This window comes from Fusarium odoratissimum, assembly GCF_000260195.1.
Source record: "Fusarium odoratissimum NRRL 54006 unplaced genomic scaffold supercont1.38, whole genome shotgun sequence".
NCBI lineage: Eukaryota > Fungi > Ascomycota > Sordariomycetes > Hypocreales > Nectriaceae > Fusarium > Fusarium odoratissimum.
The window spans coordinates 246,960-272,178 of record NW_022158721.1 but is presented as its reverse complement, the minus strand read 5'-3'; the positions used below and the strand labels follow the sequence as shown (position 1 = coordinate 272,178).

The 25,219-nt window shown below is 48.2% G+C and overlaps 11 protein-coding genes across 13 annotated transcripts; 7 read left to right on the top strand and 4 right to left on the bottom strand.

Moving 5' to 3' along the window:
- Positions 1-471: 471 nt before the first annotated feature.
- On the top strand, positions 472-674 carry FOIG_14141 (uncharacterized protein; the record flags this gene model as incomplete). The annotated part of the gene is given in 2 exon segments (XM_031215347.1): positions 472-552; positions 567-674. 2 exon segments carry the CDS (start codon positions 472-474, stop codon positions 672-674), a joined length of 189 nt encoding a protein of 62 aa, XP_031055065.1.
- Positions 675-820: 146 nt separating this feature from the next.
- FOIG_14140 (uncharacterized protein) lies at positions 821-1,340 on the bottom strand (the record flags this gene model as incomplete). The annotated part of the gene is made up of 2 exons (XM_031215346.1): positions 821-1,060; positions 1,110-1,340. The coding sequence occupies 2 exons, from the start codon at positions 1,338-1,340 to the stop codon at positions 821-823; spliced, it is 471 nt and encodes a 156-aa protein (XP_031055064.1).
- Positions 1,341-2,157: 817 nt separating this feature from the next.
- FOIG_14139 (uncharacterized protein) lies at positions 2,158-3,206 on the bottom strand (the record flags this gene model as incomplete). Its single annotated transcript, XM_031215345.1, has 3 exons — positions 2,158-2,408; positions 2,472-3,045; positions 3,102-3,206. 3 exons carry the CDS (start codon positions 3,204-3,206, stop codon positions 2,158-2,160), a joined length of 930 nt encoding a protein of 309 aa, XP_031055063.1.
- A 1,171-nt stretch (positions 3,207-4,377) lies between these two features.
- FOIG_14138 (uncharacterized protein) lies at positions 4,378-5,313 on the bottom strand (the record flags this gene model as incomplete). Its single annotated transcript, XM_031215344.1, has 1 exon — positions 4,378-5,313. One exon carries the CDS (start codon positions 5,311-5,313, stop codon positions 4,378-4,380), a length of 936 nt encoding a protein of 311 aa, XP_031055062.1.
- Positions 5,314-6,114: 801 nt separating this feature from the next.
- Positions 6,115-7,228, top strand: FOIG_14137 (uncharacterized protein). The gene has a single exon (XM_031215343.1). It carries the CDS (start codon positions 6,222-6,224, stop codon positions 7,155-7,157), a length of 936 nt encoding a protein of 311 aa, XP_031055061.1. The 5' UTR covers positions 6,115-6,221; the 3' UTR covers positions 7,158-7,228.
- A 292-nt stretch (positions 7,229-7,520) lies between these two features.
- FOIG_14136 (uncharacterized protein) lies at positions 7,521-12,494 on the top strand (the record flags this gene model as incomplete). The annotated part of the gene is made up of 6 exons (XM_031215342.1): positions 7,521-7,864; positions 7,919-8,132; positions 8,187-8,252; positions 8,305-8,583; positions 8,635-8,863; positions 8,995-12,494. 6 exons carry the CDS (start codon positions 7,521-7,523, stop codon positions 12,492-12,494), a joined length of 4,632 nt encoding a protein of 1,543 aa, XP_031055060.1.
- A 150-nt stretch (positions 12,495-12,644) lies between these two features.
- FOIG_14135 (uncharacterized protein) lies at positions 12,645-13,388 on the bottom strand (the record flags this gene model as incomplete). Its single annotated transcript, XM_031215341.1, has 1 exon — positions 12,645-13,388. The coding sequence occupies one exon, from the start codon at positions 13,386-13,388 to the stop codon at positions 12,645-12,647; it is 744 nt and encodes a 247-aa protein (XP_031055059.1).
- Positions 13,389-16,686: 3,298 nt separating this feature from the next.
- On the top strand, positions 16,687-16,938 carry FOIG_14134 (uncharacterized protein; the record flags this gene model as incomplete). The annotated part of the gene is made up of 1 exon (XM_031215340.1): positions 16,687-16,938. One exon carries the CDS (start codon positions 16,687-16,689, stop codon positions 16,936-16,938), a length of 252 nt encoding a protein of 83 aa, XP_031055058.1.
- A 58-nt stretch (positions 16,939-16,996) lies between these two features.
- FOIG_14133 (uncharacterized protein) lies at positions 16,997-17,854 on the top strand (the record flags this gene model as incomplete). Its single annotated transcript, XM_031215339.1, has 3 exons — positions 16,997-17,103; positions 17,162-17,330; positions 17,381-17,854. 3 exons carry the CDS (start codon positions 16,997-16,999, stop codon positions 17,852-17,854), a joined length of 750 nt encoding a protein of 249 aa, XP_031055057.1.
- Positions 17,855-18,349: 495 nt separating this feature from the next.
- Positions 18,350-21,193, top strand: FOIG_14132 (uncharacterized protein). Of its 2 annotated transcripts, XM_031215337.1 has the most exons (3): positions 18,350-18,526; positions 18,585-18,892; positions 18,943-21,193. In XM_031215337.1, exons 1-3 carry the CDS (start codon positions 18,451-18,453, stop codon positions 19,822-19,824), a joined length of 1,266 nt encoding a protein of 421 aa, XP_031055055.1. In that variant the 5' UTR covers positions 18,350-18,450; the 3' UTR covers positions 19,825-21,193. The 2 variants fall into 2 exon arrangements, with proteins under 2 accessions (XP_031055055.1, XP_031055056.1); XM_031215338.1 differs by having other exon boundaries at positions 18,350-18,892.
- Positions 21,194-22,065: 872 nt separating this feature from the next.
- Positions 22,066-25,160, top strand: FOIG_14131 (catalase-peroxidase 2). Of its 2 annotated transcripts, XM_031215335.1 has the most exons (5): positions 22,066-22,763; positions 22,816-22,970; positions 23,023-23,095; positions 23,145-23,712; positions 23,763-25,160. In XM_031215335.1, the coding sequence occupies exons 1-5, from the start codon at positions 22,478-22,480 to the stop codon at positions 25,012-25,014; spliced, it is 2,334 nt and encodes a 777-aa protein (XP_031055053.1). In that variant the 5' UTR covers positions 22,066-22,477; the 3' UTR covers positions 25,015-25,160. The 2 variants fall into 2 exon arrangements, with proteins under 2 accessions (XP_031055053.1, XP_031055054.1); XM_031215336.1 differs by having other exon boundaries at positions 23,023-23,712.
- Positions 25,161-25,219: the final 59 nt, after the last annotated feature.

Below are 25,219 nucleotides of genomic sequence, written 5' to 3'. Positions count from 1 at the left end.
TTCTTCGAGTTCAGATCAATAGTATGGACTATTTTTAACCCTGGCCGGTGATCATAGAATAGAAGCTCCCAGATAATAACGATACCCTATACCAAAGGCAATGTCAGCACGTCAGCTCAGTTCACAAAACAAGAGCATGACTCATAATCGACTGATAGAATCACCTTCTCTTAGCGGCCCAGCTCTTCTTTATAACTTTGCGGGCTGATGATAGTTTGATACCCTGATATAATTCGTGCAGGGCCTGGTCCTGGATGAAACTAGATTGGCATGGCGGAAGTGCATTGACGAATCAGATTGGCGGAGATAGAAGAGGGTGCATTGACGTGATGTCCTCGGCTGAAGATGAGAGGGGCGACTACTCTACTTTAAGAAGAAAATCATGCTAAGTATATATAACTTTTATATATGGTCTTTGAGACTGCTTAGATGTATAAACAAAAACGGGTCCAACCGCTTTATCAACTCACGATGGCTTTCCCCAGCCGGTCTCACCAAGTAACACCCGATAACCATCCCCAAAGTAAAGTCCCAAGCCATAAGATCCGACACGTGAGTTAGTTCAGTGCATGGAACTAGCAAATCAGCCACCGTTTCAGCTCCTTGTCCCTGGCGAGGAGGTGACTTCTCATCACCCTCCCAACATGAGGCTGGAGAAGGAATCCGAACTTTGAGCATGCTCGGCGTCAAGTAGTCGAACGGTTTGAACTGCGGAAAGTGGCACACCATGATCGAGTTGAGATGGATGTGGACTTTGAAGTACAGGAGCGCCAGCCTCGCCATGTCAGTACAGCGCTACTCAGATAACGGGACTATGGGCTTACCGCTGGTAGCACTCGCGGATTATCGGACTTGGGCTTCGATCGTCTATTGCCTTTTGATCGTAGACGCCCATGGATTGGAACAGCTGCCAAACCTGCTTGCTGTTGAAAAGAGCAGATGGAAATGTCTCTGCCCCACGGTAGGTGCAAAGAATCAGGGCAATGAGAAGGACCTGGAATGCAGAGAGGAACTCAGCTCGAGGTCCAGATGAGTTCGTGGCAGATCCGGGAAGTTTGAACTATGCAGATATCAGAAAAGTGGTGTTCAATTGGTGTCACTAATCTCACGAGTTGTTCGTAAAGCACTTTCACCAAGGCATCATGATAAACCCGGGCCTTGTCCCTGGTCTCTGGAGTACCAAGCACCCATAGTCCGGCTGTCAAAACAGCAGCCGTCAGTTCTGGAGGATGTTTTGATTGCAAGAAAGTTTTCTTATGCAGTAGCGGCCAGTGGGGGTGAAAGTGCAAAAAATAGCACGCTTCAAGGTCGTTCCGACATGGTGCTTCAAGTAACTGCATGGTTGGATTTGAAGCCAGATTCAAACCCCTAAGTTCTGTGTTGAGAAAGCAGTCTAGTGTGTTAACAGGGGTCTGGATTGGCTCAGAGGCAGGTACAGGCTCTTGTGATTCAGAACCTGCGCTTTCTGTTGATGGTGCTCCCTCTTCTTTTTGCCCAGAAACTTGGTCGGATTGGTGACTGATTGCCTCATGGCGTTTGAGCAGATCACTTGACAGACTCAGCATGGATCATCCAGAACTGAGTCAGATGGGAACTCCTACCTTCTGTTAAAAGTAGCTGGACATAGCGAGCATGCAAATAAGCGCAGGTTCAAGTGATCCCTCTCATGGCGTAAGAGATGCTCTTTCTTCTTGTACGACCGCGCGCATCCCGCATAGTTGCAGTGGAATCGGGATAGGTCAGAAGACATCGGAATTCTAGAATAACATAAGTCAATATAAAATAGAATTACTCATGATGCGCGATGTGGGATAGAGGATGTGTATTCTTTAGTCAGCGTATGCTTGTTGTTGTCGGTTCACAAAACCGCGCCATGTGGGATCTTGGCTGAGCGAAGTGGGATGTGGGATTTCGACTCTACCTAATTCGGCAATCTGGCATTCAAGAGAACAGTACCTGTTTGAACTGAACCACCTAACTCCGATATGTTTACGAAGAGTTGAATTCCTTTCTGCTTTAGGTCAAGATGGCATAAACATTTCAGAATGTGAGATGAATCAACCAACGGCGAAATATTAAAGTATAACCAAATGGGGAATAAATTGGATAAGGACTTTATTATTAGCCCCTGTCGTGCTCTGAGAGAATACGATAAGACTATTTCTTGCATGCAATCTCCAAAACGTCCCGAGCTGTCGTTACTTTGATCTCTGGGAAAAGGCTGTTAAGAGTCTGCTCCGGCTGAAAGTCTAACGCTCCCTGGTCAAACAAGATAGCGAGCTCGGCCAGCATGCCTTGCAGTGCTTCTTTAGGGAAGAAGGGGTAGACAGGTATGTGACCCGGAAGCTCCGTGACCTTTCCTGATTTAAGCAGCTCGACTGAATCGTAGGTAATCTCAAATTTGTCGCCTGATGATCTTTGTTAGCTTCCATAGCCAGATATTATGATGAGGGTAGAAGGGCAGTCCTTACCAGTAACCTCTTCGGCAAGCTGTGAAAATTCCTTCCACGTAAGCCTGTCGCCGATAATATATGATACTGGCTCCCACTTCTCCAGCTTCAAGAGCTTAGCTGTAAACTTGGCAACATCCTTAGTATATGTAAAGACTGCAGGCTGGTTCGGGTTGCCTGGGATCGCAGCCTTTCTCGCAGGGATGTCCAGAACTATAGTCAGAGGATCGAGGTATGTCTTGAGATTCGGAGCACCCCAATAATCTAGAAAGAAGCCATTCAAAACCGCGGTCCACTCCAAGTCAGTCTTCTCCAGCGCATCAAAGAGAGACAACTTGGCCGCGGCATTGAAGAACCAAGAATGCTCCGGACGCCACTTGACACCCCAGACGCTGGGGATATATCGCTTGGTGGCTTTGGACTTGGCGGCGGCTTGGATAAGAGCATGTTCCTGCTCGGGAGGTGTACGTCCACCTAGCGCGGCAATGACGACGTCGACATGATTATCTTCGAGCAAGGTTGCAATAGTATCGGGGCCGGAGTAATCGATGGGCAGAATACGTGTCCCGAGCTCTTTCTCCAGTGCCGGGTTAGCCTGTGGGTAGACATAGTTAGCTGGAGAGTCCCGACATCAGGTTACCATGAGCACACCTTTCGACTTAAAACAATGACCTCGAAATTACCATCTGCAATAGTCTCTTCGGCAATGAAGCGACCGACACTGCCCGTGCCTCCTGCGATAGCTACAACGGGCATGATGAGTAATTTTGAAGACAAGATGGGAATGGCGAGGACTAATGATATATTGTGAACTGGAATGGGCCGTAACTTGGTTATAAACTCGCATCTCTGACCGTGGGCTGGTGCTGGCCCTGCCATCTGATGACAAAGATCCCGGGATCTGCGTAATCGACATCCCACATCGCTCCACCCCACGCCTGGCATTGGTCTATTAATCTTCAATGCTGTGGTTGGCCCGGTGTTAGTAATGGACTCTGTTGGAAGTCACTGATGGCTATATAAGCTTGTTTCTATACAAGGTAGGGTAGGGTCTTGGTGCATATGCATGGATTCTATTTACGGCTCTAATTTCCTCACAAAGCGCTATGTACATCATCTGTGCCACTCGCGGTACCGCGCCAGGCACCAGGATGAGGGAGACATTCAGCTTGGACTCGAAAATGGTCCCCTTTAAGATCGAATTGACTCTACGTCAGTTGATGGGTAGGTTCAGCAGAGGCGCGTAGGAAAAGAGCCAATGCTGGAGGTGGGGTAGGTATTCATTGCGAGGAGTTACAAGCCGAAGTCGCGGAGTTTATTGACCAGGATCAAAACTCCGCAAGTGCATTGCAAGAAGATTGCAACCTATTCTTTGACTCGAGGAGGCATTGTGAAACGCCATGTGGGAACCGGCGCGATAGATAATACTCATGCCGTGCTACTTTGTTCCGGGAACTTCGACGCCCCCGAAACACCGGCATAGAGTAATTGGGGGTAGGGGGGAGCGCTGATCTCGTAACTTACTTCAGCGCGCCGTTGGGAGAGTTTGGGTTCTTCAATTTGTGGGCAGGATCATTTCAGAAAGGGATAAGAAGAACGAGTATTAATCGATCGATATCCAATCAGCTTTTAAGTATACTATAAACTAGTAGAACTCATTAAGCATCTCTACTATGGAGTAGTAAGTAAATACAGAATTCCCCCGAATTTACATTTATGATACCCTCTTTTCCCTTTGTATAGGTGGCTACACATAACTCTATACTGAAAAAAGGACCCAGCGTCCTCTTTCAAAGTTTGTGGTGAACAGGCTTCTGTCAAGCCATCAACATGGCTCAAACTTCCTAACCTCAGTATTGTCGCAGGCTAAGTGCAGGAGTTTGAATGGACTTGCACAAATTGAGCACTCTCGCGGCCCTGCCATCGCTTAGCCAACCAATTCGACACCGTTATCAGCAAAGAATCGTTCCAACCAATCCTTCTTGATTCTGTTGGCAGCTACCGAGACAGGTATGTCGGGCAACATGGCGTCTGTACCATGTGTACATCCTGGCCAGAGGTGGAACTCGCACGGCACTCCGTCTCGGCAGAGATCTAGCGCAAATTTCACGTCTTCATCGCGAAACACGTCGACGGCACCGACATCGAGATACGTCGGGGGCAATCCGGATAGATCAGTGGCGCGGGATGGCGCAGCGTACGGACTGACACTATCCGTTTCCCGAAGCTCGCCGAGATAACAAGTCCAGCCGTAGATATCTGCGTCTCGGTTCCAGCCTTTGATATGCGAGGTCTGGTGGGCGGAGATGGTATCGACACGGTCGTTGAGCATGGCAGTAAGGAGGAACTGTCCAATCACCTTGGGGCCCTTTCGGTCGCGAAGAAGCAGGTTCATGGCCACGCATAGGCCCCCTCCAGCTGAGCCGCCAGCAGTAAGGATCTTTTCCGCGTCGATGCCTAATTCGTCTGCGTGCTCGGCCGTCCAAATCATGCCAGCATAACAATCCTCAACTGGTGCTGGATAGGGATTTGCAGGTGCAAGACGATATTCGATTGTCACTAGGACCACGTCATACCTATCGATAACATCGAAATACCAATTGACGCCGAGGAACCGATCTCCGGCAATCATTCCTCCGCCGTGGATGTGATAGATACATAGGCGTTTCCGATTCGTCGAGATCTTGCGTCGGAAGATAGAAACGACTAGCTCATTGCCGTTGGGGCCGGGGAACGACCTATCCTCCTGCTCAATACTATTGGGCAGCTCTATTCTGCTAAGCTCTGCCAAGGCCTCTTCAGAGTTGATTGAGTCCCACTTTGCCTCCACGCGGGGATCGAGGGCGAGAGGCTTCCACGACATAGCTGCTGGATCGGTTAAGAGGAGAGGAAGCGAGCGATTTGGCTGGTTGGCGAAGGATGTTTGCCATCTGAAGCTGTGCCCGGGCAGCAGGGCGACATATATAACCATAAAGAAGGCGTCAACGTGGCGCTTGTCGGACTTTCGTCTCATAGACACTATGACTAATTATAATTGAGCATTATCGGAAGCACTAAGACTTATCGTCGTCATTACAAACATCTACTCGGCGGAGTTTGCCTACTTGGCGGAGTTTGCTATTCCCTAGTCCTGTCGGCAGTATATTAAGTGCGGCCTGTGTCGGCGCTTGTCTCTTTAGAGTGACAGCATCTCCGACGCTTTAGTAGTAGCAGACTTTAAATGTGGGATATGGGATGCAGGGTGTCTACTAGATGTTTATTTCCATGTAACATAAAGAATAATAACTATTAGTATTTACATGACATTTTTTCTAACTCTTTACCTTCCTTTTATAGTCTTTCACCTCTTCTTTTATAGCTTAATAATAAAAGAAAAACATTTATGTAAAGGAGATGACCTTCCCGTTTACAAGCTTAAACGTGCAAGAGTGGCTTATAAAACAAGAGATTCCAATTCTTCAAGGCAAATCAGATGGTGTCATGACGCAGCCACGATGGGCTATACCTTAGGTACACAAAGACAACAGCAAATACGGATTTGCAGGGGGGTTGAAATGGCATTGAGGCACTGAGTGTCGGCCAATCATAACGCGACTTTAAGCGCCGAGGCACAATTCTAGAGGTGGCACTCCAGCCAGATAATCAGTCTTCCCAGCTGATCAATATTCTAGCACAGAGAAATCTGGCTTGTCGTCATGTGGGAGCTAAGTGACATGCTGCATAGCTCGCACGTCAGGATGTATCTCGAAGATTTCCAACCCTGACATCGCTATGTTTCCCACTATATTCAAACCGCCCTTTACACCAGAACATTCGTTGGTTCGGGACGAATCGAGCGGAAGTGTACCAGGATTCCCCCGCGTCCGTCGTCACGACAGGGATCAGGTCAAGAAGCTACTTACATCTGAACTCTGTTCGGATGATCTAGATCGAGTTTCAGATAAGCTTTGGTGGATGTCAAAACAAGATAGCACAAGTATATGGCCACTGCATCGACAGTTACTACAAGGCCGGTCTATCGTGGTGACAGAGAATCCAAAGCTACATCTTGTATGGATTAACGACCGTATTTTCATCAAGCCTCTTCCACGGTTCATCGGATCCTTCGGTTTCTGGAAAGATCATCTTTGCAGTAATAATACAAGCGAAGATGTGCGTATTAGAAGAGCCGCCTTGGGTTATCTACGCACATACTTCTATCTCATCCAGCACGAATCAGACTTTCGCATCGCCAAAGATCCTACTCTTTGTCTTATACCAGAAAGGATCACTTGGGAGCAGTTCTGCGATTTCACGTCTGATCTAGTCAAAATTCTCGATAAGGATGTTTCCCTGCGCTATGCCTATGGCCAAATCCGCCTCACTCGTCTAAACTTCTACGCTCCGGTTATTCTCAACAAGTCTTATTTCCAGAGAGTCGACTTCCAATACGGACAGTACTTTGCGCGCTTCTATGCACCGGTTCTATTCGCATTCGGGATCACATCTGTAACCTTGAGTGGACTACAAGTCGTGACGTCGCTTGAAACAGGTGGCGGCGCCAACTGGCAAGGACTGGCGCTTGGTGTCAGCGTCTTGGCCATCTTGGTCTCTTTTGGGCTTCTTATCGGGTTTGGGGTTCTACTGTCTTGGAAAATTGCTAAAGAGTGGAAATTCGCTATCAAAGAACGGCGCCGTTTGATAAAGACTGAACGTGTCGTGGTTTGATAGTAAAGTACAATACCTATTCCTCTTTTTAACCATGATCTGACATGTCAGTCACCAATTTTCCAACCAACCCTGTGACGTTAGTGGCGCAGAGTCGGTGAAGTTGCGGTCACAGCGAATTGCATTTCTGCCTATTTTCAACCCTCCCATGCATGACTGCAGGGGCTATCATTCGCCGGGCGCCCATCCGCCCCCTAACTCATGTATACAAGGCATTCTGTGCGCTTATCCCAGCCTTCAGCCGCAGAAAGAGTGCCGGTAAGCGACATTCATGCCTCTCCAACTCACGATCAAACTCATTCCCTTCCTTTCAGTTATATTCGAGCATGGTAGTCGCTACCCGCCACACAGGCAGCATCAGCGATGGCAGCAAGTAGCCACAAGAATTTCAGAGTACGAGGCATTCCACTAGAATACGAGACAAGGAGTGAGGTCTGCAGCCTGATTCAGAAGACCCTTGCACTAGAGCCAAATGCTAGCCCTACTGTTTACTCGCTTGCGCTTTCTCCTACCGATCGGAACAGCAAGATAGCTACGCTCAGCTTTCCCACTATACCAGACTGCCTATCTGATCGCTCAAAGGTTGAGTGGAATTTCAACCTATCGGAAGATGAAAATATCGATTTCGGCAGGTCTCTTGCTTTCGATACCCATTTCACAGGCTTCACGCCTTTTCATCGTGCAAGCGATGCAGATTGCCATATAGAGTAAGTGGACGAAAAGTAATCCATTGACGTGATCTGTATTGACACCCCGGCGAGTGTGATTGCAGTTTGTGGCCTTGGAGGACATGCACTGGGGTCATTTAAAGAAAAGGATGGCCGTTTCGTTTGGCTTCGAGATGCCCTTCCATCAGATATCCCCAATGCAAGGATTTTAACCTACGGATACAATAGCCAGCTCGTCGGAAGCGAGTCCTTCCAAAGCTTGACCGACTTGGGAAGGACTTTACAGGTCGATCTTGAGGGCATTCATGTATGTGTCTCCGAAATGCTTCCCCCAGTCCCTTTGTCAACTGACATCGTGAAGGACCTAAATCAAGCCCGTTCAATACTCTTCATAGGTCATAGTCTTGGCGGGCTTGTCATCAAAGAGGTAAGTGTTCGTGAGAAGCATTCATAAAGCCCGCCTCTTAATCTTGGCCTAGACCGTGCGATTACTGAAAGACGAGCCTCTTGAGCCCGACCTTTCGCTCTTAAACGCCGTTTCCGGCTTCGCCTTCTTTGGGGTTCCCCATCGAGGTTTGGCAGTTGAGTGTCTGGTCCCTCTGGTAAAAGATAACCCCAATCGGGCACTTCTTGAATCCCTCAACAAGAACTCTTCGCTTCTCGAGCACCTACAAAACGAGTTCGGCAAAATATCGAAAGTGAGGAGCCTTTTTATTGTGTCTTTCTATGAGACAGAAAGATCCCCTACTGCGGTTTGGGTGCGTCGTCTACACGTTGAGAAACATTGTCTGTTCTAACGCCAAATTTAGATAAATGGCAAATGGGAGATGTCTGGCTCCAGCGAAGTGCTGGTAGAAGTATTCTCGGCAACATGCGGTTGTCAAAAGCAGCATCCCATCAACCGTAATCACTCTGAGATGGTGAAATACAGTGGTGTGCATGATCAACTGTACCGAAGAGTGGTGGTTGCCCTCCGTCCTATACTTGGTGTATCACGAGGACGGCCTGGTATTGGAGGTACAGGAGGCGGGCCACAAGGTTTGAAGCCAGATTTCGATAGATAAATGCTCAACCTACTTACGTGTCTTTCAGTTTGTGTTCAACTTTCAGGTGACGAGCAGGGTACGAGCCACGATAGAAATCTGTAACATGCCGCTAATACTAGGTAGAATGCCTGAAATCGCTGTCATTCCCTGAGCAAGAGCACAGATACTCCGAAATCTCTTACGCCAGCGACACTTGTGATTGGCTTCTAGAAGACCACAACTATCAGAAATGGATGAATACAGCTCGTGGACTCTTCTGGATTAAGGGCTGTCCGGGAACAGGCAAATCTGTCCTCATGAAGTTTGCAGTTGATACTATGAGCCGCAGGAAGTCTGGGGAAACTATCGCTTCCTTCTTCATCCACGGACGTGGTATACCATTGCAACGAACACCTTTGGGGATATTTCGAGCTTTATTAAATTCATTGCTCATGTTGTTTCCAAAATATCTTGCCGAGCTTACAGAAGTCTTTCAAGATAAACAGAAGCGGTACGGATCGTATGAACAGAAGAATGGTTGGCAATGGAATGAAAGGGAACTGGAGAAATTCCTATCCAGACTCTTGATCGAGGGGACTAAGGAGATACCGGTGGTGATATTCATTGACGCACTTGATGAGTGTGGGGATCATGCCAAAAGCCTACTAGTATCCCTCAAGAGCCTCTCAGAGAATGCTGAGCAAGAGGGATCCTTGGTTAGGATTTGTTTTTCGTCGAGACATTTCCCTATACTTGGCCATGAGACGATGTCGAGGGTCTACGTGGAAGAGAGGAATGACCACGACATCAGACTTGTCATTGAAGGCCGACTCAAGGAGCTTCAGCCAGTTGAGAAGCGTCGGCAGATCGAGAAAGAGATCATGTTGAAGGCTCATGGAGGCTTTCAATGGGCAATGCTTATCACAAATATGATACTCGATGAAGACGCAACTGGCGCCAGAACTGAGGATCTACTTGACATGATATCGACTACCCCTCCAGATCTCGACGACCTGTACGACGTCATATTGAGGGGGGCGACCAAGGATAAGCACAAGCAGATGGCAAAGCTGTTTCAGTGGGTTGTGTATGCCAAACGACCTTTATCAGCCCAAGAGCTTCGAGAGGCACTCGCTACTGATAAAGATATGACCTATACGACAGTCTCAGAGCTCAGAACTCATGGTAACTGGTCGGATTGCGTATCCCAGTTCGAGATGCGTGTCCGGCATATCTCCAGGGGCCTTGTGGAGTTTCAGAATCGTGACGTCTATGAGCAATTTGAGCCTGGAGGTGAAGAATGGAGCCGGGAGGCTCAGTTCATACATCAGTCGGCTGCGGATTTTGTTGCTCAGAAGTTTCTCACCAATATTGACAAAGGGTCGTTATCTAGGTCCCCAGCTGGAGCCGGCCATTATGAGATCTCGAGGTCATTTCTCAGATATTTAACCTTGGAAGAAATCCTCAACGGAAACGATCTATCCCGGGAGAAACTCTCAGCGACCTTCCCACTGATGCCATACGGAGTGACATTTCTTCTCGACCATATTAGAGGCGTTGAGGAGGGGGCCATTTGCCAAGCTGACTTAGTGACACTCATTCAATGGAACCAACCAGAACGCCTTGGTATGCTCGCAAGGATATGGAGAATAATGGACCCTGAGGGCACTCATGCGCCTAGGGGCTGGCCATTTCTCGGCGCCTCGGTTCTTCACCTCGTGATAGCGTTTGGTTCTGCCAGTCTGTTGGATACTTTACTCCAGAGGGAAAGCTCAAACTTAGGTGCTGAGGATCTTGAAGGAAATACGCCTCTCCAACTTGCTCTACGAGAGGACCGTCAAGAGTTGGCCCTCATGATACTGCATCGATCAAGGACGTGGCAGATTGAGGATGACGCCGTTCCTGCAGCAGACAGACCAAGTGGACCCGGAGTACCAAGCACATACCTCAGTCACGTAAATAACACCAATATTGATGGTGATACTCCTTTGAGCCTAGCCGTTTCTATTCGAGCAGACGAAATAATCCGAAGCTTGATCGATGCAGGTGCCGAGATCGAACACGAGAAGTCGCTAGTGTTTTATGCCATAAGTCAACGGAATAAATCACTCGTATCTCAACTCATCAAAGGGGGCTCAGAACTTGAGGGAGCTGTCTTCTTTGCAACACAATGTTTAGTTCGGACGAATGATGATGACCAGAGCTTAATCGATCTTTTGAAGGATCTACTTGAAGCAGGTGGGAATACAAGGCGATTTACCGGTGTCGAGATTGACGATTACAACGAGATCGATGACGATGAGGAAGAGGATGGAGATGAAGAGGCGATCTTTGCTGCTTTACGCGGGGGTAAAACGGCGTTGGTCAGCCTCTTATTGTCATACGGTTCTTCGGCAACCTTGAGAGACCAAAGCAATAAAGCTCCAATACTGTTAGCTGTTGAGAGCTGCCAAGTCGATATCGCGACAGTCTTGTTTCGGGATTCACCTAAGACAATTTTCTCAGAGGACGCCGAAGGTATGACAGCCGTTGAGTTTGTTATACAGACTGCTCAGGTTGACCTTGCGCTTTTGTTTGTGAAAGAGGGCGGGGGGATTTTGACATTACAGGAAGTGTTCTACGATGCTATCGAGTACAGGCAACGTCATTTTGTGGACGCTTTGTTGCAAAGGGACGCAGACATCATAGAAATAGCCAACCAAAAGTGGGGAGAATGGGACACACCATTCCTGGTAGCAGTGTCCGATAGTGATGACGATATGGTCGATCTCCTTCTCCGTACAGGCAAGATTGATATCAGTGTCAGAACCGAAGATGGCTACACCCCATTTTTAATCGCCGTTCAACTTAGGTCCCTGAGTATCGTCAAGCTACTGCTTGACACAGGAAAGATTGGTGTCAATCAGGAGGATTTTGAAGAAAGAGCACTCTCTGCAGAGTCTATCGTGGGTGAGTACCAAGATATGTGCGAGGCTGTTTCTGAATCTGATAGCAGAATGGGCATGCGGCACTGTGATGTAATGGAGAATTTTCTTTGGTGGGCTATCAAAGGTGGAAAGTTGAGAATGATGAAACTAGTTCTCGATGAGAGCATGGTTGATACCAATCAGACGGTTGAAGGACAAACGCCACTCATGTGGGCTATGCAGAGGGGGAAAGAAGACGTTGTTAAGGTTCTTCTCAGCAGTATTAGAGTTGATCTGCATTTCACCAACAAACTGGGACGAACGCCTTTTTCGTGGGCTCTAGACTATATGAAGGATCGAATGGTTCTGCTACTACTAGGTGCGAAAGGGTTCTCTATCCACCGAGAAAGCAATGACACTTCACGGAAATTGTTTTGGTGGGCTATCGGAAGGGGCAATGGTGGTGTGATCAATATGCTTCACGAATCTGGTAAGTACGGTATCAACACGAAGGATTCCTCAGGGAGGACGCCGTTGATATACGCCGCTGATACATGTGCTGAGGAGGCCATGGGGGTACTTCTCAAGGCAGGGGAAATTGATATACATGCAGTGGATAACAGGGGCGACACAGCACTTTCGATAGCTGTAAAGAGGGGTTACAGTACAATAGTCCATCTACTGTCTTCCTATGTAGATCGAAGCAGTGGAATTGCCGCTAGGGTAAAGAAGGACTGATGGATGCAAGTAGCAATAATAATAGGTTGAGCCAAGGCGATATGGAGCTTGGCCAGAATCTTCATAAGGCACCGGCAAACTGGCTACATGTAAGCTTTTCTCCAGGGTGTCTAAACAGCTCATTCAAATATCTCATTTTTCAGAGTTGGTCTACCAAGGAAGCTCTTGTCCCTTGTAACTAACGAACTTGCCAGAGACAGTCTCTCGCGTAGCACCGTCAATGATCCCAAGACTTCCCTTGACGGCTTCCTCGACACTCTCAAGCATAGCATGGGGAAATCCCCACTCTGTGGCAGCGGACTCGCCCATTTCCGTATTAACGAATCCAGGATGAAGTGCAAAAGCAATCAGCCCTTCATTCTGCTGATGAAGAGCACGCGTAAGCCAGTTCAAGGCAGCCTTGCTGGGCCCATATGCGCCAGCGGCAACTTCGTGGTATGTAATGCAGCCAACAGAGGATGAGACGTTGACGACTTTCGGTGAAGATGACTTTTGCAACAAGGGCCAAAGTCCCTGGACGACAGTCAGCGGGCCGATTGTATTGATCTCGAAGGCGGAGCGGAGGTCATCGGTTGGGATGTCGAGTACAGGATAGGATTTGAAGCTGGCGGCAGCATTGTTGATAAGAATGTCGACGTGATCAAAGTGGAACGCGTTGCGGATCTGTTCAGGGGAGAGCGCGGTGGTGAAGTCCAACTGGACAATGCTCAAGACCGCGCCGTCACTCTTGGCGAGATCTGCAGTAGCATCTTCGAGAGATGCGCGGGCTTGGTCGTTACGAACTGTAGCGATGACGGTGACGGAGGGACGAGCCAAGAGGGCTTTGACGAAACCAAGGCCAATGCCTCTGTTGCCGCCAGTTACGACCCAAACAGTGTTTGTGGTAGAAGCCATGGTGATCTTGAGGATAAATTGATATGATTTGAACTTGTGATACGAGAGACAAGAAGAAGAAGGGAAAGATTCTGTGCTCCGACACGAAATGCGTCTTATAAGTGACGAGGCATGACTGACCAGCATCGCTCCGGCCAATCAAGAGCAGCGTGGAATGGAAGATTTATCATCCGGCTTACATGGGATAACTTGGCAATGCGCACAACCAACAACAAAAAGGGGGGTCAATGACTGAATTGAGGAGGACAGCAGGAGGGGAATAGAAAGGAGGTGAATCTCTAAATAAATGAAGAGAGTATAGTAAAATATGGTACTACAGGAGGTATATGATCTCAAGTTCACTGAGGACTTGCTGGTGTTGGTGTTCACCTCTCCACCGAGCTGGTCAAGTAAACCCAATTTATAAACCAATTCCAGCAAACTTGACGTCCTGTCGGGCAAGCTGTAAGCACTTTCTGCCCTTTTGTCGTATCAAATGGATTCACCTTTGGTCAGATCCCGGAGTAGTAGCGTTGGTCGGGTTGCATGGAGTTGGCAACTTGGCAGTGATGCTCCAGTCAGAGATCTGTTCGCCAACACTCCATCACTGACTGATGTAATACACAATGCGGCGCTTTAACTCTATAATTGAAGCTCATCTTACAGCAGTGTACTTAAATCGTATTGTTGTCACTCTGAGACATCGCATAAGCTATTGTTGCATCAGGCGGCAACCATAATTGGTGAGCCTAGGTACCAAGTGTCTTCACCATGCGAGAAGAAATTCCTGTCAGGCTGGAATAACCTTCAATACAGAAGTGAGAATAGCGAAGGCTGCTTTGAGTGAGAAGCTCCAGCCCGTATTCACATGAGGCCGATCAGGGTCTGGCCGGGGCGTCTTGTTCCTTCTGACGCTTTGTAACTGACGGCCCCGTTCAAGAAACGTTCTTACTGTCGTAGAATGCCTACACAAAAGATTCAGCTCATTAAATATTCTTCTGTGGTATGTTCTGTCTGTACCGCAAAGAAAGCTGGTTGCCGAAGCATTGTGTGACATGCGACACGACCAATGGCGGCAGTTGCCCCTAGTCAAACTTTTGGATGTAGGCTTGCAGTAATGACATTTTGAGCATCAATTCGCATGTAGATATTATCTCATAGGTTGATGGATGGTAGAGTTTGTGTCAAAAAAGCTTGATGGTCCCTCGAGATAACGTTTCGCAGGGCGCAAGTCGAACAAAAACTTTCAAAAATTCCATTCAGGCTCAACCAAGCCACTGAACATGCTGATACAGGAGGAATTTGTGGCGTTTGCGACACTTGAATCTCCGTCCATCGCATTTATCTTCGTGTTGATTCTCAGCAGTTTACCAGTTCGACCATCCAGGGCAGAGTGACAGCAGGAACAGGAGGTACCTGTCACATGCTTCCGCGCAAACCCCACTAACGCGCACCCACCAAACTTTGGTGTGAAATTGTTAAGGTCAACTGGACACGATTTTGCAGCAGCGCGACAAACTTTGCGACGTGGCGTGCTCAAAAAAGAGTTTCCGGTGGTGATTTTAAGTATAAAAAGGGAGACAGGCCCAGCCTGTCTTAATTGCAGTCTCAGAATTTCAGTTCACATTAAGAACGGCCTCACTTTACAGTATGGTCATTTCAGAAGATCCTTTAGTCACTTTTGTTCTCATCACTGACTGCTGTTGGTAAGTGGTTGACCATTTTCAACTTAAGTACCCTTCTCCTTTCATTCTGTTGGGCAGGTGGGGGAATGTTGTTGTCGTTCCTTCCCTTCTTATTGTCATTATGCGCGTTGCGGAGTTGACGCTTCGAGTTATCACGTGCGTTCATCTTTTGGCAAGATAACCAGCCACTGCACCGCCCTGGAGAACGCCACAACGTCCCTGAGCTGAATGCGAAGGGATTCGACAACAAGTGAGCTTTTTCAGTCTGATATTGTCGATTTGAGCCCTTCAATTACTCGGGTTCTCAGCAGCGGGAGAGGTCCATGGAAGAACCTACTAACAGAAATCAGGAAACGATGCATTGAACCTGATTTGTATTAAGCAAATGTTTGTAATCCGGGGGGACGTATCTTCCTGATCCAAAGATACAGTCAACAAAATAAAGTGCTCTGGTGCGAAAGCGAACAATGATGATTCTGTTGTACCTACGCGACTCTCGATGGCTTCTGTCTTGAGAAATGCCAAGGTTTCAGTCTGAGTTTGCGGATACTTGCAGCTGCGCTGTAAACTTCGCGACGTGGCACGGTGAGAAGGATAGAGTTGTCATAATTATCTGTAGATTAGAAAAAAGAGATGTGTATTATTAAGAATTGTTGTGGCCAAAAGCCTGACGCGCCATGCCTCGCAAGTATAAAAAGGTCGTCACCACCCAGCGCAGGCTAAGAATATTTCTTATCATTAAAGAACGGCCCTCACTAAGCTGTTTCTATCAGCACGCTCTGAATGTACTTATTTATTTTAAGGTCTGATCCGCCTAACTCGTTAGTTTTCTTTCGATGTTTTATATCCCTCCGGGGGTTTCGATGACTGGGGGATTGACCCTTCAAAGGCATTTATACGGGTTCATGCCATAACACACATGAACCTCTTGATCCTTCGATGTCACGCGCGATGATGCCGCTGTCGTACCCGCATTATCCTCGGTGTCGTGAGGCCTGGGTGGTGCGAACGGTTCAGTCTGAGCTCAAATTTACATTCCTTGGGAACTGGGGGCACAGACGGACCGTCATGTTCGTCATGCGGGTTCTCCACAGCCCGAAAGTGTAGCAAATCTGTTCTTTTCAATACACGAACGATGATGATACTGTATTGCGCTTTAGTTCCTTGATGCCCTGCGTGTCGGGACATGAAGCGCTTGAGTCTGAGTTCAATACATGATGCTTTAAATTCCAGCTGTGAGAAGCAACTTTTCACAAGAAAGCGAATGTTACTGTGATGCAATAGAAGACCAAGTGGCGCTTCATTCATCTTACAAAGTTGGAGCCTAACATGACCAAGGATTCTTTCCCATCATGAAACCTCGCATCTTTTACTCAATCTTCAATGGCTTCCGCATCTTTAAATCCTTTTGTATCATACACTATCTAAAAGTTCGGTTTTGCTTTTATTTTGCAGAGCTTGTAACTGTAGATAGTATAGATATATCTGAAGACGTGTAGTCGAGTCGCTAGCGCGTCCCCGTCCTGGGTGGCACATTGTCTGACGTACATCAATGGACCAACCCAGCTCTTGACTCCAAAATGCAACAGAAGTCAACCTTTGACAAACCACAATCGTCACACCAGAAAATAATCATGAAGGCTATTCAGATTAAAGAGTTTGGCGCACCTTATACCGTCTCTGAAGTCGATAAACCCAAGCCTAAGCCCCATCAACTTCTAGTTCAGATAAAGGCGGGCGGCTTTTGTCATACTGACTGTATGGCCCTTGACAATGCGTTCTGCTCTAAACTTCCCTTCATTGGATCGCATGAGCCGGCTGGTGTTGTCGTCGAAGTCGGCTCTGATGTTCAAGGATTCGCAGAGGGCGATCGCGTGGATGCCTGAACTTTGACAGCTGTTGCGGTAGGGCATCCTTTTGCAGAAGGATACATAAGCTTATATAATGATAGGGAAGTGTCCCGACTGTAAGACTGGGAGGCCGATATACTGCGACAACCCACTGATGAAAGGGATCACGACTGATGGGGCATGGGCAGAGTACATGGCAGCGTGAGTACTTCTTGCATCATGCCTGTACTCCATGTTCCGCATTACTTATTGCTCTCAGTGACGCTCGATTTACCGTCAAACTTCCAGAATCACTCGATTTTCCCACTGCAGCATGCATCACCGTGTATGGAGGCATCAAGAGAGCAAAGGTCCCATCCGGTGGCTCGATTGGTATCGTCGGCATTGGTGGACTTGGCCATATCGGGACTCAAGTTGCCAAAGCAATGGTATGTCGTATCTCTCGATAATATGTCAGCACTTATCTGAACATGCATAGGGATATGAGGTCGCCGCGATTGATGTGAAGCAAGATGCCCTAGACCTTGTCGCATCTTACAATCTGAAGCCCGATGTTTGCATTCTCTCCACCGATCCAGCTGAAACCTCCATGGAGAAGACCACCAACATTATAAAAGGCGACTACCCTGGTCTTGATGCCACAATAATCGCAACCGATGCTCCCGCTGCATTTGATCTCGCAGCAAAGTTGACACGCAAGCACGGAACTATGGTTCTTCTGGGTCAGCCTGAGAAGGGCATTACCATGTCTTATCAGAACGTCATCTTTCGTGATATCAATCTGATAGGCTCTCTTGTCACCGATACCGATGAAACCGAAGAACTGTTGAGCTTGGTAGTGAAGCATAACATTCAGGTTAAGATCAAGGAATGGAAGCCTGAAGATGCTGAGAAGATGAGAAAAGAATATCTGGCTGGTAGGAACAGCGGTAAGAACGTCATAGTATTCTAGCCCAATCTTAAAAAATTTATTGGTCATCTTGGAAGCTTTTTGGGTAGAAGTTTATATTGTGAAAATGGATATCGTGTCCTCGTCATATGTGTTAGCAGCCTAAAGTTTAACCTTACATCCAGCAATCAGCGATGTAGTTGCAATCTCAACAATTCCAAGTCCTCTTCAATCCGATCACGAGCTGCCATTCAGTCATCCATCAGCTGATCAACGTCAAAGCGCAAACGTTGAGCAAACTAAGCTTCAGCAGATCTCCCATCATGCCAGATAAGCTCATGATCCAAGATGCGACCCTTAAAAGTCTACCCATTAGCTCCGAACACGAACACGTCGATCATCTCATACGCGCATCACAATTAAACATCCAATCTTTTTCGCATTTACTCGGCTCTTTTTTCGCAAATCATGTCGGAACCCCGCGGGCGGCGTGATGGTCCCATACGTGAGTCGATGATCACCTTATTTCACGGCCACAAAACCTTAAGACAAATTTATCTTTTAAATGATCAGCTTTTCCATTTTATTTCCGAAATCATATAAATCTCAACCTCCCCATATTCTCCTACTACTCTCTGCATCAATTAGGAAAAGTCGCTATGGCAGCAAAACTACGTTCAAAGCGATATCAAGAACAAACATCCCTCAAGCAATGGCTTATCGATAACCAAATCGGTAAATATACGAAAAACTATCCCACTCGGCGCCGTTTCCACAATACTGACTTTCTTAGGCATATGCCTCGGTATTCTAGCCCCTCTGCTCATCGCGCAATGCAACAGTATTACACGTCCCCTCACCGCTAAGCTCACGTCGCTCTCGTACCGAGACGAATTCACGGGGGAGTATGGCGTCGGGTTCGACGATAATTACCTGGTGGCCGTGCTGATCGTGGTGTTGACGGGTCTGCGGGATGCTACTATGCGGTTCGTTCTGGACCCGTTGGCGGCCGCCTGGGGACTGGGGAGGGCTAGATCCATGCGGTTCAAGGAACAGGCTTGGATGGTGGTTTACTATTCCACTTGCTGGTCTGTTGGCATGGTATGATTGAGGCCTCTACCAATTAAAAGGGTTTTAACTAATGTCGGCAGTGCATCTATGCGTCTTCGTCGTATTGGTTGGATCTTCAGGCTATGTGGACGAATTGGCCGAATCGCGAAATATCCGGGCTGATGAAGATTTACATGCTGGCGCAATTGGCTTTCTGGCTTCAGCAGATGATTGTCATCAACATTGAAAAGCGTCGCAAGGATCACTGGCAGATGCTCTCTCACCACGTTGTCACGATTGCTTTGGTGTACTGCTCTTACAGATATGGCCTCACTCGCGTTGGCAACGTTGTTCTGATCCTCATGGACTTTAATGATCTAGTTTTCTCGATCGCGAAGTGCCTGAAGTACATGAAGCTACAGTCTTTGTGCGACTTTACGTTTGGCGCGTTCGTTGTAAGCTGGGTGCTGTGCCGCCATACTGCGTTCCCGATGGTATGCTGGTCTGTTTACGCGCATAGTCTGGTCATCGCTGAACCGAAGTGCTTCATTGGCTCAGGAAAGAACATCATTGGTCCTCAAGAGGTTCCGGCAAATGGCTATTTCTATATGCTTGAACCATTGATCTACACCAATGGGAGGGTATGTTACGACTACACTATCAAGACACTATTCTTGAGCGGACTTCTGTTCCTCGAGGTACTTATGCTTGTATGGTTTGTTATGATTGTCAAGTTGGTCATCCGAGTGCTTCGTGGTGGAAATGCAGAGGATACACGCAGCGACAACGAGGAAGAGCAATACGAGGATGATATGCCGATCAAAGTCGAGGTCGATGCCGAGAAACTCCAATTTCCGAAGCAATATGCCTCCGGTGGGAGAGGGACATCTTCGGTGTTTCAATCAACGAGAGGAATGGCTATTTCAAAGGATAGAAAAGGCTATTTGGATAGAATTGGGTGCGAACAGAGGATATCACGATAAGCGACATCTTAATTGGGATAGACCAGGTACTGAGAGAAGGATATACCCTGGAGCTTGATGCGGGACATACCGTGGCGACTAATGTTTAATACTAATGATGGAAACTCTAATGAACGACGTACGACGAGTATGGCTATATTGCAGTGATATTATGATGCTGCCGATGATGCCGAAAAGCAGGACAACTGTCGGACCGAAGATATGGTTGAATTATCAATTACCGCATCATCATGCCGAAATGCTATCATCGCTATCCCGCGACTATCCCCCAATTGAGGGTATTCGGAGCATGTCACTTCCCCGCAAAGCAACTAAACTCTACGGTTTAGGGTAAGGCCCATCTCGTCATACGAGTGCAACGCGTCCTGGCTCCATGTCAAGCTGTATACTTGCCGCTATCCGTACTTAAACTAAAACCATCGTGAGACGAGCGAATAGCAGCAAAGACTATTGACGAAAACCATAAACTTTGAAGACATTCAGAACGCTTCCAACAACCGGAAAAGGTTTAGCGCTCAGCAATTCCAAGGTCAACAGTGGCGAAGCGAGCGCTATAATCCCTGCTCCCCTGCCCTCGCGTGATGATGTTTCTCCCCCCGCACAATTCACCTCTGCTCTGTTTAGCTTACCTCGACTGCCTAATTTACTCCGCATGATTCCAAATCAATTTTCTGGACCTGCACCATTACGGTATGTCCATTCACGGCACTGCTCAAAAAGACATCCATGGAAAGCTTGCTGCTGCAGCAAAGATCCTATGAAGTGGCACTCAATAATAATGCAGGTACCCAAATGCGCGCAGAGCTAATAATAGAGTTCCTGCTAAGGTCGGTTAAGAAATCGCACGAATTGATTCACCGTTTTGTGGCTGGGATCGTGATTATGTGTTTATGCAGGGTCGCGGCTCTGTTGAGAAAAGCTGCATCGCTGCGGCTGCGCCATGTCGATGCAGAAAGGAAGAGGAACTTGCATCTTTGCAGCTTCTTCTTTGAGAGGGGAAAACCGTTGAATCCTACTGATAAATCGTTGATAAAGGCCTGGGATCAGGGATAGGACGGCCGGGCGAAATTGCCACTGCGTAGCGAGGGCCAATGGGCTCGCAAAGCGGGATGTGACATTCTAGATAGAGTTGCCGCTGCATGAAACCCCAAGAATTCATTTTTCTGAACGTGATATTGGATGGTTTACAGGATCGATCACAAGGGAATTACCACGCTGGATCAGACCATTTGACCTGCGGGATTTGTGAAGCCAAGATGTCGGCTGCAGAAGGGCATTGCTATTATTAGCAAAAAATGTCTTGGTAAAAGGTGAGGATGCAGATTTTAATTGCTTTGTTGGTGATGACTTGTTGAGAATTGTATGGCCCAATGGTTCGGGTACATGGATCGACCGGACCCAGAATGCGACCGCAGTTTGTGACTGCGTATGCTTATTTTTCTGATTGTTGTGATGATAAATGAGCCAAGCAAAAAGCTGTGCGAATCAAAGCACGAATATTCACTGCTGACGACCGGACAACTGGCAGGGATGAGATGAGCTTATTGTCAGCAAGCTCGAGCCCTGCGGTCAGATAATTTGCAAATTACAGTAAAGCAGATACACAAAAGTCATCTGCATTCGCAAAATACGGGGTTGTACAGCAGACGAGGCCAGTTCAATTTGTCTCGGCTTACTACGTACTGCACTGTAATCGGGAACTTGGGAAGAGCCCGAGGTGACACTGCACCCGAAGATGTTTGCCTCTGCTCCTCGCAAGGACCTTTACTCCGGCCCGCGCTCGCGGCATTGATCGTTTACCAAGCTAATCTGTTTCACAATATTCCGATTGGTCGCGGTACGGCAGGGTGAGCAAGAGTGGGTAGTCGGATCATATGTGGGATAATCACCTCTTGGCAGGGCGATTAGAGAATTATTCTGCCCAATCTATCTCCAACAGAGACAGCTTAATCAGCTTCCACTGAAAATTATAAAGAAAACAACGTGCATAAGTTCAATTCCTCAAGGGTAAATGATAAACTCTAAACCATGTGTTTCACTGCTCTCTTCTCCAAAAGTTTATATTAAGCTACCACCTTCTCAGTATGGACCAAGTCTCACGTAAACCAATAGAAATCCTGTGATTTACCATCCCTGTCGGCAGTTGGTGCGTGTGATTCAATTGGCATTGCCGCTTATCAGGGATCTTTTTGCCTTAGCACCCAAGATTTCTCCGTCTCCACAAGAACAAATCCACGGACGAGACATCTGATTCCAGTATCGTCACCGCCTATCACTATCTGAGAAACATCCAAGAGGGGTCAGTGACGTTGGTGTGGATTACACTGCTTAGAAGAGGCAAGAAAAGGCTGGGTTTATCCTTGTGATACCGCAGCACTGCTAAACCCTGGCCTGGCCTTGATCCATGCGCGAATGGCTAGACTAAGATGCACTGCAACTGAGCCTCGATTGCTAATCCGAGCGTCTGACCTGTTGCATAAGGCCCTATACCACTGACACTGCCGACTTGGCGCTGTAGCAGCCCCTGTAGATCGTCACTGTAACCTTCTTTTTCTTGCCTCTTGACTACGGGTACAAAACCAAACATAAATCCGCCCATTTTTTCTAGTCTGTTCGTCTGTCAGTTCACACCTCACAGCACATACTCTTAGCTATGCACGTACAATCACTTCTGCTGGCTTCTGGCCTCGTGCCTCTGGCCGCTAGCCAGGGCTGCCCCTTTGCCAAGCGCGCCACAGACACTAATCTTGTTCCCCCGAGAGAAATCCCCGAGGACTTTGGCATCTGCCGCGTCGCTAGCAACCAGGCTGGTGGCGGTACCCGATCCAGGGACTTTTGGCCTTGTGCTTTGAGATTGGATGTCTTGAGGCAGTTTTCGCCTCCGTATAACCCATTGGGTGCTGATTTCGACTACACTGAGGCTTTCAAGTCTCTGGACTGTAAGTTTCACTCATCCTGAGATTGAAGGATTTTTGCTGACTGTTTTGGTAGTTGCTGCTTTGAAGAAGGATCTCAACGCGCTTCTCACTGATTCTCAGGATTGGTGGCCTGCTGACCATGGTAACTATGGCGGTCTCTTCATCCGCATGTCATGGCACAGCGCTGGTACCTACCGCGCAATGGATGGCCGAGGTGGCTCCGGAATGGTGAGTCATGAGCTCAATGCCATATTCTCGAGTGTTTTGCTGACATCCGCAGGGTCAACAACGATTTGCTCCTCTCGACAGCTGGCCCGACAACCAGAACCTGGACAAGGCTCGCCGTCTGCTCTGTACGTTACACAGCCGTCACACAAACCCCCAAAATCTAACAAATCACAGGGCCTATCAAGCAAAAGTATGGCAGCAAGATCTCATGGGCTGACTTGATGGTCCTCGCCGGCAACGTCGCCCTCGAGCACAGCGGCTTCGAGACCCTTGGTTTCGCCGGTGGTCGCGCTGACACCTGGGAGGCCGATGAGTCCATCTACTGGGGTGCCGAGTCCACCTTTGTCCCCAAGGGTAACGACGTTCGCTACAACGGTAGCACAGACATTTACGAGCGTGCCGATAAGCTCGAGAAGCCTCTTGGTGCTACGCACTTTGGTCTCATTTATGTTAACCCCGAGGGTCCTGATGGAAGCTCTGATCCTAAGGCTTCTGCTCTTGATATCCGTACTGCTTTTGGCCGTATGGGTATGGACGATGAGGAGACTGCTGCTCTCATCATTGGTGGTCACACCCTGGGCAAGACTCATGGTGCTGTTCCTGCTAAGAACATTGGCCCTGAGCCCATGGCTGCTGACCTTGGAGAGATGGGTCTTGGCTGGCACAACAGCGTCAACGAAGGTAACGGTCCTGACCAGATGACCAGCGGTCTCGAGGTTATCTGGTCCACCACTCCCACCAAGTACGTTCCTCTCCCTACATTCTACTCTCACTCTTACTAACAAGTCCCAGGTGGAGCAACCACTTCCTCAAGTCTCTTCTCGGCAACAACTGGACCCTCGTCGAGAGCCCCGCAGGTCACAAGCAATGGGAAGCCCTCAACGGCAAGCTCGAGTACCCCGACCCTTTCGTCAAGGGCAAGTTCCGCCGCCCCACCATGCTCACCAGCGATCTCGCCCTCATCAACGACCCCTCGTACCTCAAGATCTGCAAGCGCTGGCACGACAACCCCAAGGAGTTGAACGCTGCTTTCGCCCGCGCTTGGTACAAGCTCCTCCACCGTGATCTCGGTCCTGTATCTCGCTACCTTGGCCCCGAGGTCGCTAAGGAGAAGTTCATCTGGCAGGATCCTCTCCCTGAGCGAAAGGGCGACATCATTGGCGAGGCTGATATTTCTAGCCTCAAGTCTGCTATCCTCTCTGCTGATGGTCTTGATGTCTCTAAGCTTGTTTCTACTGCTTGGAACTCTGCTTCCACTTTCCGTGGAACTGACAAGCGTGGTGGTGCCAACGGTGCCCGTATCGCTCTTGAGCCTCAAGTCAACTGGGTCAGCAATAACCCCAAGCAGCTCAAGCAGGTCCTCTCTGCCCTGAAGAAGGTCCAGAAGGACTTCAATTCCAAGTCCGGCTCCAAGAAGGTGTCTCTCGCTGATCTGATTGTCCTCGGTGGTGTTGCTGCTATTGAGAAGGCTGCCCAGGCTGCTGGCTTCAAGGACGTCGAGGTTCCCTTCACTCCTGGCCGCGTTGACGCTACTCAGAACCAGACTGATCTCGTTCAGTTCGGTTACCTTGAGCCTCTTGCTGATGGTTTCCGCAACTACGGACATGGAACTGCCCGTGCTCGCACTGAGGAGATCCTTGTCGACCGCGCTGCTCTTCTTACCCTTACTCCTCCGGAGATGACTGTCCTTGTCGGTGGTCTCCGTGCCTTGAACGCTAACTACGACGGTTCATCCAACGGTATTCTCACCGAGAAGAAGGGCCAACTCACCAACGACTTCTTCGTGAACCTTCTCTCCCCAGCCTACTCATGGGCCAAGAAGGACAGCCAGGGTGAGCTCTGGACTGGTACTGACCGTGCCACCAAGTCCGTTAAGTGGACTGCTACCCGCGCTGATCTTGTTTTCGGATCTCACGCTGAGCTGCGTGCTATTTCTGAGGTCTACGGTAGCGCTGATGCGAAGGAGAAGTTTGTGAAGGATTTCATTTCTGCGTGGACCAAGGTCATGAACCTGGACCGCTTTGATGTCAAGGCTGAGAAGTAGACCAAGTAGTAGAGTTTCCTCAGTCGCCTTTGACACTTTTTTCTCGATTTACATATTTCTTCATTATATAGTTCAATTTATAAAACTGTTCAAACTGCTTTACTGTGCAACATTTTGAACACCAGAATTCTTCACCCTCTAATATATGCGAATTGGCACGTGACAATGTCATCTCATCTCAGTCTCATCAACCCCGCAATACTCT

Excerpts from the sequence above, each read along its gene's own strand:
- FOIG_14131 (XM_031215335.1), top strand. The coding sequence starts at position 22,478 with ATGCACGTACAATCACTTCTGCTGGCTTCTGGCCTCGTGCCTCTGGCC. Across the intron at positions 23,096-23,144 it reads CAAGGCTCGCCGTCTGCTCT|GGCCTATCAAGCAAAAGTAT; the intron begins GTACGTTACACA and ends AACAAATCACAG. Across the intron at positions 23,713-23,762 it reads TGGTCCACCACTCCCACCAA|GTGGAGCAACCACTTCCTCA; the intron begins GTACGTTCCTCT and ends AACAAGTCCCAG.
- FOIG_14137 (XM_031215343.1), top strand. The coding sequence starts at position 6,222 with ATGTTTCCCACTATATTCAAACCGCCCTTTACACCAGAACATTCGTTG.
- FOIG_14132 (XM_031215337.1), top strand. The coding sequence starts at position 18,451 with ATGGCAGCAAAACTACGTTCAAAGCGATATCAAGAACAAACATCCCTC. Across the intron at positions 18,527-18,584 it reads GCTTATCGATAACCAAATCG|GCATATGCCTCGGTATTCTA; the intron begins GTAAATATACGA and ends TGACTTTCTTAG. Across the intron at positions 18,893-18,942 it reads CTTGCTGGTCTGTTGGCATG|TGCATCTATGCGTCTTCGTC; the intron begins GTATGATTGAGG and ends TAATGTCGGCAG.